Source organism: Pteropus alecto, unplaced genomic scaffold (assembly GCF_000325575.1).
Source record: "Pteropus alecto unplaced genomic scaffold, ASM32557v1 scaffold125, whole genome shotgun sequence".
Taxonomy (NCBI): domain Eukaryota; kingdom Metazoa; phylum Chordata; class Mammalia; order Chiroptera; family Pteropodidae; genus Pteropus; species Pteropus alecto.
The window spans coordinates 8,643,576-8,656,483 of NW_006436888.1; the positions used below are offsets into that span (position 1 = coordinate 8,643,576).

Below are 12,908 nucleotides of genomic sequence, written 5' to 3' on the forward strand. Positions count from 1 at the left end.
GTCCCCTCCTCCTCCCCCGCCAGCCCTCCCCCATCCTGCCCGGGCTGCTGTATAAGTAGAAATTGCCTCGCTTTCAAGTAGCACTAATTGGGGGGTTTTAAGACCCAAGACCCAGGAGCGGGTCCGAGGCACAGCGACTGCTCTCTTTGGAAATTGTAAGCGTATTTACCCTCGTTTCTGTCTTTCCCGCGAAGCCCTGGGTGCTAAATGAGCCATGTCACACGCAGTGCTCAGACACAGTTATTTTACTCATTTGACATTCAGAAATCTCTTGCAGGCTGTGTATTTGGCTTCAGTGTCATTGGATACATCTGAAGGGGGAGACACTAAAGGAACATTTCTGGCTTTTGCTTCCTGCGGCTCTCAGGGCCCACGTGCCACGCACTGTTGGGTCTCGGCAGTGGGGGAGGGGCGGCAGCGGCAGGCTCCATGGTCCCGTCCCCTTGCCTGTCCCCCCCTCACCCGTGCCCCCTCCGCTGCTCTCCCTTCCGCGTCCTGGCGGGGCCGGTAGCTTTCGGTTGCCTTTGTTTAGCGGGCTTTGCTAAGACATTAGCAGCATCGTCGCCCTCGGGGAGGGGCGCGCTGGCATCGGTCCGCCGAGCGGAAGCAGAGAGCTCCAGATGGGAGAAGCCACGCAGCTCCCAGCTGCGGCCGTTGCTCATGTTTATCTGGGCTTTCTCCTTCCCACACACGCGAGGCCCCCGCACAAGCCTTCGGTCGATCCGAAGCGTGGGTCTGTGTCGTGGGCACGGCGCGGCCAGGGTCGTGACCCGGTCCGGGAGAGCTTGGCGTCTCGCCCCGCGCTGGCGGGCGTGGACAGGTCGACCTCGGGCGCTGCGGCTGCGGTGCCGGCCACTACAGGAAAGTGGATCATGACCCATTTGTCGGTGCAGGGACCCGCCTCCAATTGATAAACACGCAGCGTCCGTGAAGAGCAGTGAAGTGAGGTGTGCCTGCGCCCTCGTCCGCTGGGGGCTTGAGCGCAAGGCCTCCGTATATTTTTCCAGCACCCTCTGTCACCTTTACGGATAGCTGTCACTTGGGAACACACACTACTCTCTCTACAAGTGTGTTTCTCTTAACACACTCACGTGCATAGATACATGTTACACGTATGTCACATGCCTCACCCACAGAGATCTCACACACACATCTCTCGCACACCCTCACGTGCTCCCCGCCCTTCCTCCTGCACACGCGTGCGCGCGTGCCTGGATTCACTGTGTGCCTCTGGACACCCTGCCACCCGCCCCATGCGGTGTCACTTGTGTGGGACTTTGCCACAACGTTCCCCCTTCGTCCCCAGGGAACAGAGGCCTCAGTGGCCCTTGAAGGGAAAAGGAGGGGCAGTTGTGGCCCCGGAGAGGCTGGGCGGCCATTGCAGAGTGGACACTTGGTTTTTTCCATAGTCTACACATGCGCTTGAGTGGAGAGGCTCGCATGGGCTGTCGTCCTGGACGTTCGGGCTGAGCTGCCTTCTGCTTTAAGCCCGTGAGGTTTGATGAGCCCTGGGGGCGAGAGCTGGGTGCCAGCCCGTCATCCGAATGTCCTGGCGACTTTAATCCCGACTTAAAGCCAGCAGGGACGCGTCGGTGCAGAGGCCGCGTCTCTTCCGTTGGCACAGGGGCCCCTGTCAGTCCCCGTGCGACAGCAGCGTCTGGGGACGAGCGTGCTGCACACGACGAGGCTTTATTAGACCAAGGAGGGTGACTCTTTTACAGAATCTCTTTAAAAGGCATTTCTTGGGGACACTTAAGTTCAGCCACGAATTTTACTAGCCAGGTGCAGCACAGACTGCTCTCACAGGCATTACTTTGCGTGGTGGGACATTAGGATATAGTTTATTTGTGGAGGAAGAGGTTAAATTGCCCACTGCAGCTTAGACACTCTCCACGGTTTGCTGCTTTTGAACAAACCACTCGAGTCCTTTTGCAGCCCCCTTTGGCGATGGGCTCTGAAGCCTGAGATAAGGGCAGTTAAGCCACAGAACGGTGTTCAGACCCTGTGCAAATTTGGAGTAGAGCCACGAGCAGGGAAATCAGGATGTTCAAACGTGGCTTTTGAAAGAAAGCCCGAAATCGCCGTCTGAAATGAATCTGACTGCGTTGGAGGGCTTCAGCGGATCGCAGAGTGGAGCGTGAGGGGCCCGGAGCTCTGGCTCTTCCACAGAAATGCTGGCCGAGTGGCAGAAAGGGCAGAGGTCAGCTAAGCAGAGGAGGGCAGCTGGGCAGCGGTCAGCAGCGAGGGAGAGGGGGCCTCGGGGAAGTGGGTCATCAAGAGGGCCCCGGGCCTGCCTGGGGCCTCCGTGCGGGGCCCCTGGGGGGTATTCCTACACTGGACGGGAGGACAGCCCACAGAGGGCCCACCACCCCCTTTTGTTCCCAAAGGACTCAGGAGCCCCAGTTTTTATGCCAAGTTTTATATTTGTGTTTATTTTTAACTTCTTGGAGAGCTTTTGGGGGCTCTTAGCTTTAACTGCACGTTCTCTATAAATGTGCAGCCTCTTTGACTGGCTGAAGAGCGAGGCTGCCAGGTGCAGGGGGCACTCGGGGAACGGGAGGGTGGCTGTGGCCTTGATTCTGTAGTTCTGTGCCCAGGAATGAATCCTGGGAGGGAATGGGGCCGGTGTGAAGTGGTGATAAGTGGCCGAGAGTGTCGGTATGATATTTTCATAGTGAAAAACCGAGAGCAAGCTAAATGTCCCTTTGTGGTGGATCCATCACGTCAATTCTGTGGATACAGCCAGAGGAGGAAATGTCACTCACAGCATGACGGAGCTTACGTACACGTGGGTCTGAGAGTAATTCCAGGCAGGTTTGACCCAGCTTACCTCGGCGGGGACTACCTGAGCTTTTCACCTTCTCTGTGTTTTTATCATTCACATTGAATACATACTATCAATAAGAGAGCAGTTCCCGTTATAAAAAGGAGAGCCCCGGGCTGGGGTCGGGGCTGCGCGGCCGGGACTGGGGTGCTGAGCCGCAGGCCCCGGCCGACGCTCCGTCTGCTCCCCGCAGTACTCCCGACAGGAGCAGGAGCAGGAGGGCCGCAGGCGGTACGAGGCGCAGAAGCTGGAGCGCATGGGGAACAAGTGGAGGGACGGGGACATCGTGCAGCCCGTCCCGAACCCAGGTGAGCGAGGGCGGCGGCCGGTTCATGGACATCCCCGTGGGGCCAGGGCACCATCCAGACCCCTACCCATTATCACGGCCAACTCCAATGGCGGGACGGCTCGGCCGGCCCCCGGGGACCCCGCGTGCTCTTCCTGTGGGGGCACGCGTCAGGCCAGGCGCTAAGGGCGTGGCGTGTGTGCGGCCGGCCTGCCGCCCAGCGGGGTGCACACCTGTTCACAGAGACTTGGCGTCCCCAGGTTCACCCAGGAACGTGTCTGTGATGGGATCTCCCCCTCATAAAAAACCGACCCAAGGGCAGTGGCTTCCCCGGGTGTCTTTCGCCAGCCTGCCCACCCAGCCGTCGCCGTGGTGAATAGACTGGCCACTTGGGCAGGAAAGCTTTGCGGGGTGCGCAGCCTGCCTTTAGGGCATCGTCTTCCCTGTCCGTCATCCAAGGTGGTCAGCTTTAAGAAAGCATCCACCCCAAATCCCACCTGGGTCGGGGGTGTTCTTCCCCCAGAGGGGCCTTTTCCTCCGAGTCCTGGACGCGGGACCCCCTGGAGCAGACGCAGCTTGGGGCGGGGCCTCTGGGGCGGCTGTTCCCTTCGGGACACAGCGAGCCCTGGGAGGGGTCTTCCGGGACGACACGTCACCCCTCCACTGCACGCAGTGAGCACGTGTCATCAGTGCGGGCAGGACCTGAGAACGAGCTCTGTGCCTCTGCCTCTGTGTGGCAGCACAGGGGACACCTCCAGGAGCCCTGGCCTCGGGTGCCATTTGGGTCTCTGACTTGGCCTTGGCAGCTGTCTGAGGACCCGCCCGATTAACTCCCTTCCTCTCGGTGGTGCTGCCTTGATGGGCGCCAGGCCCAGGCCCCGGGTTCTTCGAGGGCTCCTGCCGAGGGCCAAGGCAGCTCCGGGGCACGGCCTGGGTGATGCTGGCGGCCCGCCCACCTTTGCGGTGTGGTCCACACGGCATGGGGGCTGGTGGACCCCCATGGGAGTGCAGGGCAGCGGGTCCCTGGCGAGCATGCAGGACTCTGGGGACTGAGTTCAGCCGTCCAGCCGTGGCCACTGGGCTTCTCAGGCGGGACCTACACGCTTGCTCCCAAGTCTGCAGATGTTCAGTTTCCTCGAGCTCTGCACCCCCTTCCCGTGTTCCGACCTCCACGTACCCAGAGCAGAGGCCGGCAGATTGGGCAGAGGTGGTTTCTGTTCTGTTTGTATATCTGCTTTTCAACAAACACCAAAAAAAAAAAAATTTCCTGCCAGTGTTAATAAAAATGTTGTTGCCTTGACGAAACTCCAATAAGCTGGTATCTTTTTAAAGTAAAATATAAAAAGATGATCGGTCTATAATGGTGATCCAAGACAGGCCTGCGGTCTCTTGTGATGACTAGGCCCCAGCGACCCCAAGCCCAGGCTCTGCTTTCAGGAGGGCACACAGGTTAGGCAGGGGCCCGGACGACTGCAGAATGACACGAGGGACTGGAGGTGTCTTAGGAAAGGTATAAACTCGGTGCTAGGAGACAGAAGCTGGAGTGGGCGCCTCCCCATTCCCTCCCCCCCACGAAGAAATGTCCACATCCGAATCCCCGGACCCTGTGACTGCGACCTTATTTGCAGAAAGGGCCTTTGTAGATGTGATCACATTAAGGCTCCGGAGATGGATGAGGCCATCCCGCGTTACCCAGCGGGCCCCAAATCCTGTGACAGGTGTCCTTATAAGAGATGGCGCGGGGAGAGAGTGTCAGCTTCCCAGCAGTGAAGAGGGCTGGGAAGCCGTGCTGAGTGGCATGCGGGCCTGCTTGGACCTGCCCCTCCTTGGTTCTGATTTCTGGCCCGGGCTTGGGGTGGACACCAGGGCGCCAGGGGGCCAAGGCTGAGTCTCGGCCTTTGAGGACCAGGAGGCGAGGTGCTGGTTTACGCCTGACTGACTGGGAAACTAAAATTACTCGGGGTTTTTAACCAATAATCCCTTCACCAATGAGATTACTTTCCACCTGCTGTTCTCTGATTATTAAATCTGATTTATAATTTTCAGAATCTGTATTCTCCAGTGATATTAATGAAAGGTGGCCTTCTGAACGTCAAGAATTCTTGATAAATTTTCACAGGCTTTATTTTTTATGTTGCTGTGTTTCGCTACAAGTGCATCTTTGTGAGATGTTCGGATTAGGGGCTGGCTTTTAAACACTTCTGAAGGAAGTCGCTTCTCTGTTCTCTCTTTAGTCTTTTTGGACATTCTCTACGTTTTCGGCCTCAGTTTCCTGGTGGAACTGGCATCATCCTGGCCGGGCAAGTGAGGCTGGGTCTCCCCTGGCTGGGCTCCCGTGCCCAGAGCAGGGGTGGCCTCAGCCTGCGTGGTGGCTCGGCATGGGCTGGATTTGGCGGGTATGGTTGTGTCGATGGGGACAGCAGGTCAGAGTGAAGGGTTAAGCCTGCCCTCGGCACTGGGGGTCTTCCTAAGCCCCTTCCTGTGGGAGGACCGCCTCCCCGCCCCAGTACGGCAGGCTTGGCCCCAGAATCGCCACCCTCCTCGCCCTTGCTCCCCACCCTCCACCCACAAGTCTCCCTGTATCTGCAGCCCTCCATCCCTTTGAAACCAGAACCAGATTTCAGCTGTCTGCAGCTGTTGCCTAGCAACCCCCACAAGGGGCCAACCTTATCCTTCAGGTGTCTTCAGAGAGCCTGGGAGTTTCCTAAAACCTAGCTTTTCTTATTGTTTTCTCCATCTGACAAGAGAACATACGATTACCTTACACGCTTTCATCCGTGCCCGTCAGTTATCCAGCTTCAGCTGCGGATGGATTATTTGGCCATGTGACTGACCATCCATTTTGTGGGCTGTTGGGTTTATGACAGAATCGGCCCTGCCCTCATCGCCGCCCCTGGGTTTAGCACGGTGTTCACCTTGAGGTCTGGTCCCCCTGCCGGTAGAGCTGGAGTCTTCGGAAGTCAGCCCAGCCCTGGTTCCTGAGCCGTGCTGACACCCATCAGGCCAACCAGCTCCAGGCTGGCCAGGAGAGCGCTCAGTGCCCGTCATGGGCTCACCCAGGGCCGGAGCGCCTTCTCCCCCGAGTCTGGACAGGCCCCAGCATCCTGCTCCGATCAGCATTCGATCTGGGGCAGGAGCGGATGGAGGCCGGGGAGCAGGCACACAGGTCCTGCCGTCAGACCGCTGGGTCTGGATCCCAGCTCTGCCTCTGTGGACTTAGCCTCCCTGTGCCTCGGTCCTCTGAGCCGGAAACTTCCCCCAGAGAAGAGAGGGGAGCTTTGTATTTGCTTATGGCCGGGCTAAACCCCACCTGGTGGCGCCCCGAGTATCTAACTCAGGCTCTCGACATCATTTTGAAATTACAGGTTCAAAATTAGGCACTGTGTTCATCAAGGTCATGGAGGCTGCTAAACCCTAAAACCCTGATAACTCGGTAGAGGTTTGTGTCTTACAGAGCCCAAATCAGAGTTCCCTCCAGGGGTGGGGATTCGGGCCCTTTCTGTCTTGTGGCTCCCCACCTTTAATAGGTAGCTTTTGGGGTTTCCCCGAAAGGGGAAGAGCAGGGAGGCTCACACGCCTGGGTCTCGAGAGCTGGTCCCCACCCATGTAGTGCCCTGTAGGGTAAAGTCTCACGGCCGAGCGGGGGGCGGGGTGCATGGCTGTATTCTCCATCGGGGTCTTGGTGCTTTCACTTATTAAAAGCTCATCAGTCCTAAGAATATTAAATTATTAGACACGGACATCGCTTAATATTTTTAAGCATTACTACAGAAACGGGGCATTTCTGACTAGGTTGTGATAGTTATTTCAGATTATGATTTGAATAAGTAGGTATTGAACATGACATAGATTTTTATCTGCAATTTTCCATTGTTTGAAATTTTTAAAAATGCTTTTGTCATTATTCACACGTAAAAACTGTCAGACGGCCGAAGTGGTCCCAGGAAGGGGCCAGATGTGGCTCTCAGCTTCCGTTCTCGCTGGGAAATAGTTATTTCCCCGTCTTTTTCGAGTGGGACACAGATGTAAACAGCGTGGGGGACTCTTCGTCCTCCAGCCACGTTGTTGTCAGGCCCCATGCTTTGTGGAAGGACAGGCCACCCTCACGCCACCAGCCCTGGCTGCTCAGACATTCTATCTCTGGCCCAAAATAGAAAGGACCTTTCTCCCCCTGCAGTGTGTCCTAGCGGTGGCCTGGTGGGTTGGCCCTGGCAGAGCTCGGGGTTTGCTGGGGCGGGAATGGGCCACCCCTTCTGCCGAGGAAGGAAACAGGTGAGTGTCATCCCCGCCCAGAGGCTTGGGGAAGGCAGAGGTGTGCGCAACACGGACCAAGTGGGCCGAGAAGACCCTGGATGGGTGTTCCCGCAGCCGCAGGAATCAGGTCAAGGTGTGACAATCTCCCCCGGAGGCCAGGCGTTCCGTCTTTTTGTTTGATGTGCAGCCTCCGACAGATTTCAGCTGCAGCATCGAGTGAGCACATCACCCTTCTCAGAAGATGAACTGGGATTAGCGGGTTCCTTCTTTTTGTTTGATGTGCAGCCTCCGACAGAGATTTCAGCTGCAGCATTGAGTGAGCGCATCACCCTTCTCAGAAGATGAACTGGGATTAGCGGGCTGCCCGGTGGGAGGGGAAAGCTGGCCGCCTTTGGGCGCTGTGTCTCCCTGGGCCAGGTCAGGGACTGAGGACTGGCAGGTGTCCCAGGGTGGGGTCCAGGGAGGCTGGCCTGCCACTGCGTTTAATGGCGTATGAGTTGAGACTTTCAGGAGGTTGTGTAACAAATTGCTGACATGCCGTCGGTGCCTGTTTATGAACTCGGAATGAAAGTTAGACGGAAGACTTCCCTAATGAACGGAGGGTCCCTCGAAACCTGGGAGCTTGTTGCCACGAGGTGTGTCGTGGCTGACCGTGGGTCGGAGCAGGGCCTTGCTGGGGACACCGGTGTCTCCAGGGAGTAACGTTGTGACCCACTAACAGAGTGGCTGGTCGATGCTGGAAAGCCATCCCCTATACCAACGGGAGGCCAGTTTTCCTTAGAGAAGTCGGTCAGCCTTTGGTGACCGTGCGAACATCGGCAGGCGTCAGCGTGGTCACGCCATTCAGGGTGGGAATCGGTCTGTCCCGTGGCCTAACCCCTCTGCTTTGCATTGCAGAGCCGAACACGGTCAGCTACAGCCAGTCCAGCTTGATCTACCTGGTGGGGCCCTCGGACTGTACGCTGCACGGCTTCGTGCATGGAGGTAAGGAGGAGAGCCTGTCACCGTGCGTTCCCTTCCCGCTTGCCAGGTCCTCGTTAATCGCCTGGGAAGGCGTGCTGCTGTCTGACCCAGTTTAGGCTCTTGTGCTTAATGGAGCATACGCTTAGATTTTTTTCAAGGGTTGCATGATAAGTTACTGAAACACCGTCGGCGCCTGTTTTTAAAATTGGAGCGAAAGCTGGATGGAAGGCTTTCTAACCAGAGGGTCACTTGCAACCTTGGGAGCGCGAAGCCAGGAGGTGTTCAGGCTGCCCAGGGGGGCAGGGCAGGGCCTTTTGGCGGTGGGGGATGCTGACGTCCCCAGGGAGTAACATCAAGACCCACTGACAGTTGCTAATAAAAGACGTTTTTGCCGCTGATGTTGGCATTTGCTTTTTCCTTCGGTCAAGTTCCAGCTCAAACGACACAGGCCTTGAAGTTCTTAGCTTGAGGCACGTGGCCGGAACACGCGAGCTCTCGGCTCCTGGTTCACGGAAGGACACTTTTTTACTTTAATAGCGTGTAATTCTTTTTTTGTGATCTAGGGAAAATTTAGTACATTAAGCCCACAAATTAATGGACGTTATCATCTTAGATGAGGTCGAAGTAAACTTTAGAGAACAAGTCGATGGAAAGGAAACCATAAGGCGAGACGTGGTGAGGTGGTACGGACGATCGCCGAAGTCGGAAGGGTGCGTGTGGGTGCTGGAAGCGTGGGCTCTCGGTGTCCTGAGCTGTTTTTCCCTCGCTCCCCGGGCGTAACAGGCTCTTGCGCAGTGTCGTTCATTGGCACTGTTGTTTCCAGTTGCCTGGGATGCTTCTCCACTCAGGAAACTCCTGCTCACCCTTCGAAACCCAGCTCTGGGGGCACCACACTGCAGGGTCCCCAAGGGACGCGTCGGGAGCAGGGCCCAGTCTCATCCATCGTGTTGGCTCCAGGGCCTCACACGCAGTCAGGCCCCTGCGCAAGCTCGTCCGTGAATGAGAGGCACAGGTCACGCTCAGGTTGAGAAGCTGGGGAAGGTGCGCCCTGGGCCTGTCGGAATTGGAGAATGGGCCCTGATTTGAGATGTGCTTTGAAAGTTGGCATCTTTTGTTTTTTTTTAACAAATCCTCTTTTGTGTATTTCTGTTTTCAATTTCATGATTGCTTTCCTCTTTTAACTAGATGCTGGCTGCAGCACCCTTAGATCCGCTTGACTCGGGTCCTGCCCAAGGAAAGCTCTATTTTACAGCAAACAGTACTTTTGTGACAATCAGGGTGTCTGCCTTGGGGACAGCTCTGGCCTCGTACAGCTATGGCCTCATACGCTTTCTTGTTCATCTTCTCCAGGCCTGTCTCCCTCACGGAAATGGGGGGCAGCCCCCTCTTCTGAGCCTAACCATCAGGGGCTCAGGCTTCTGTAACTGCTAAGGACTGTCTTTGAGCCTCACAGAGCTCCATTCTGCCTGAAATGTGCGAAATGTCAGGCTAGAATCTTTGCTTATTTCGTCCACACGTTCATGTTCGTGAAATGTGGCGTTTCCGTCATCGCTCGCTCCTGGGTGAAAAGTCCACACTTAATCTTCGCAAGCTGAGGCGACAGTGAAATTGTGGGAACCCCCCAGAAATTAGCGGCGCATCCTCACGTTTGCAGAGTCCGAGCTGCTTTGTTCGGTGCGGGCGCATTTTTTTAATGTGCACTTTGGAAGCGTGTACGATGACTTTACAAAATTAATGCCTATTTTAGTAGGGCCTCTTGCCCAAAATTAAGGGGAAAAAGCCTAATCATTACCCGAGACTCCATCGTCTCTCACAGTGCATGCGCCCACACCAGGGCTGTGGCTCCACTGCGTTTTCCCGTGGCGAGAATTCTGTCGACGGGAGCGGGACTGAACGTCGCCCGACAGCAGGTCCTCCCTGAACCGTAGTTCAGTGGACGCTGGTCGCAGGGGGGCGTGGTGACCCACGTGCACGCGGATTCAGCTTTTATGCGATTCTGCCCCACGTGCATGTCTTCCGAAAACAACTCTTGTGCCTCGTTTTCTGTGATTTTCATATATTGGATAGTCTTGATCATGAGGACTAACTCTTGGCCACACACACACACACACACACACACGCGCGCGCGCGCGCGCCTTGGCGATGCTGAAGGGTGAAACGTGTTGGGAAGGGCTGGAAATCACAGATGGACGCCGGGGCTGCAGTCAGACCTGAGGGCTTCCCTCCTTCCCTGGGCACGTGGACAGGACTCCCATGATTCCTTGAGGGAACAGAAAAGGCGCAGGGAGTGAACAAGGGCGGCGGAGGACGCTGGGTGTGCGGGAAGGCGGCCGGCCGCATCCCTGTGGCTCTGAGTGTGAGGGTCTCCGTGGAGAGGTGCCCGCCTGGCTTTGGGCTCCTGCCTCCCCGAGTCCTGAGTGAGCTGTGCGTGGTCCTCCCTTCCTCCCCTTGCAAGTGCTGGGATCTCAGCCCCAAAAGGCTGCTCCCCCTCTGCTCTCCCCTCCCCCACTGTTGGCTGTACCTGAGGGATGACCCGCCATACCTGTGGTGTGTTTAGGTTCATGCAAGTCACGACCTTATAAACTCACCCAGACACCCACCCCTGATAAAAAAACATTCGGCAAGAATAAGAATTGGTGGTGCTCCTTGAACGTGACAAAACACGTCTCGCTGGAAGAGGGAGCTTGGGGGGCCGTCCCCGAGGTCGGCAGTGAGACGAAAGCATCCAGTCTTTCATTGCTAGTTAACGCTGTTCTAGAGATTTTAGCCACTGCAGTTAAACAAGAGGAAAACATAAGAGGCACAGGAATCAGCAAGAAAGGAAAGCTACCTGTCTTTGCAGGTGGCACAAACCCAGAGGACCTGAGATTCAGTGATAAAAATAACTCGGATCGTGAAAGAATCCAATAGGCAATGAGGTGAATGATACTTAAAAAAAAAATGATCTGAAATAGAAAAATTACTTTTCATTATTTTTGTTTGCAGGTATGTTTGTTTTCAAAGATGCTTTTATGTCTCAAATTTTAGCTGTATCACCAAACATCGCTTTTTAGTAAATTGGAAGGTCTTGTTCTCTTTCTGTTAGTTCCCAAGATGTGATTTGCTCTGATTTGTTTCCTCTGGGACTCTCCTTGCCTGGCCCCCTGTCAGCTGTTCCCACGTGCGTTTCCCAGCCTGCGAGGGACAGTCCCCACTCACGGCCAGCTGGATGTTGAGAGGAAAGGCCCCCCAAATCCGGCTGGCTGTGGCCAGACCTCGGGAGCAGGAGGCCTGCTGGGGGTCCGCGTGGGGCCCGCTCAGGCAGGCCCCCGGCACCTTAAATAGGAGCTCCTCTCTTCTGAGCGGTTGGCAGCCTTGGGCTTTTCTTTGGCACTTTATTTTCAAATTACTTTAAACCAGAGCATTGCAGGAGTCGTCCAGAGGGCTTTTGACAAAACAGGGCTACTGCTTGTCCTCCCTTCCCTCTGGCCATTCCACTCCGCAGCGCTGGCGGCCGCTGCTGGGGCGCGCCTCGGCCCCCGGCGCATGCTCAGGTACACGCCTGGGTGCCGAGCCGAGCGCCACGAGGGGGCCGCCCGTGTGGTGTTGCTGCCACACGCTGAATACCAGGTCCCCCGCCCTCCAGCAGCCGTGTGAAACGCTTCTCGGCACAGTTACGCCTGCCAGACGGTTACCGGTGCCGACGTCCCCCTGGAGAGATCCGCCCCCACCCCTCCTCCACGTTCTCGGGGTGCACTGCTCTGCACTGCCTTCCTGGGCAGCTTTGCCCCCCACCAGGGCTGCCCTGACTCACGTGTCTTGCATTGTCCTCTTGGCTAGTTTTGCTGGAGCAGGTCCTCCAGTGGCTCCCTACAGAAGGCGGTGTATTGCCCAGGGCAAAGGCTCTGCTGCTGTGATGAAGGCCCCAGCAGTGACTTCCGGAGAGACGAGTACCGTGTCCCGTGTGACGATGCAGTTGTGCACGGTCCAGGGCTGACCTGGCTGCTGTGCTGTTGGGGACCCAGGCTTCCTCCTCCCGTCGTGCGGTCCCTGGGGGTTGCCTTCTGCGTGGCACATGATGGCATGTCCCTGTGTCAGGGTCCCAGCCTGAAAGGCCGTGGCGGACACCCCAGCAGACTACAGCCGCACCGTGCTCTCATCCCGTTGGCCTGACGAAGCCACATGGCCACGTCTGCTGAGGGTGGGTCTGGCTGTGCAGACGTGTGTCTGTTAAAACCTGGAGTTGATGTAGAAGACGGGGGACCGATGGCTGCTCTCTGTCACGGATACCCGAGAGAGAGAGACGTTTCCTGTCTGGGAACGGCATCCTCCCTGGGGACACAGGCATCACTGCATCATCTTCCAGTATCTGAGGTTTCTGTTCAGAAATCCGGGGATGTGGGATAATGGCCCGTGGGCCTGATCGCTCTTGATTTCCCCTCCACTCTGGTCACTTCTGCCTGTTCCTCTAACCGAGCTTCGCTACCTGTCCTGGCCTCCAGCCCGCCCCACCCTCGTCTTCCAGCTGACTTCTCATTGCTTAACCCACTCTTCTGTGCGGTTTGCAGTTCTTGCGTGTCTTGTGTGTGATGTCACGTCCTC

General features: G+C 56.6%; 1 protein-coding gene across 1 annotated transcript in view; it reads left to right on the forward strand.

Moving 5' to 3' along the window:
• ACOT7 (acyl-CoA thioesterase 7) overlaps window positions 1–12,908 on the forward strand; it is a 91,891-nt gene that overhangs the window by 43,951 nt on the left and 35,032 nt on the right. Inside the window, exons 5-6 of the mRNA XM_025048535.1 lie at window positions 3,018–3,132; window positions 8,262–8,348. Coding sequence (XP_024904303.1) covers window positions 3,018–3,132; window positions 8,262–8,348 — 202 coding nt within the window. The remainder of the gene's footprint in view (window positions 1–3,017; window positions 3,133–8,261; window positions 8,349–12,908) is intronic.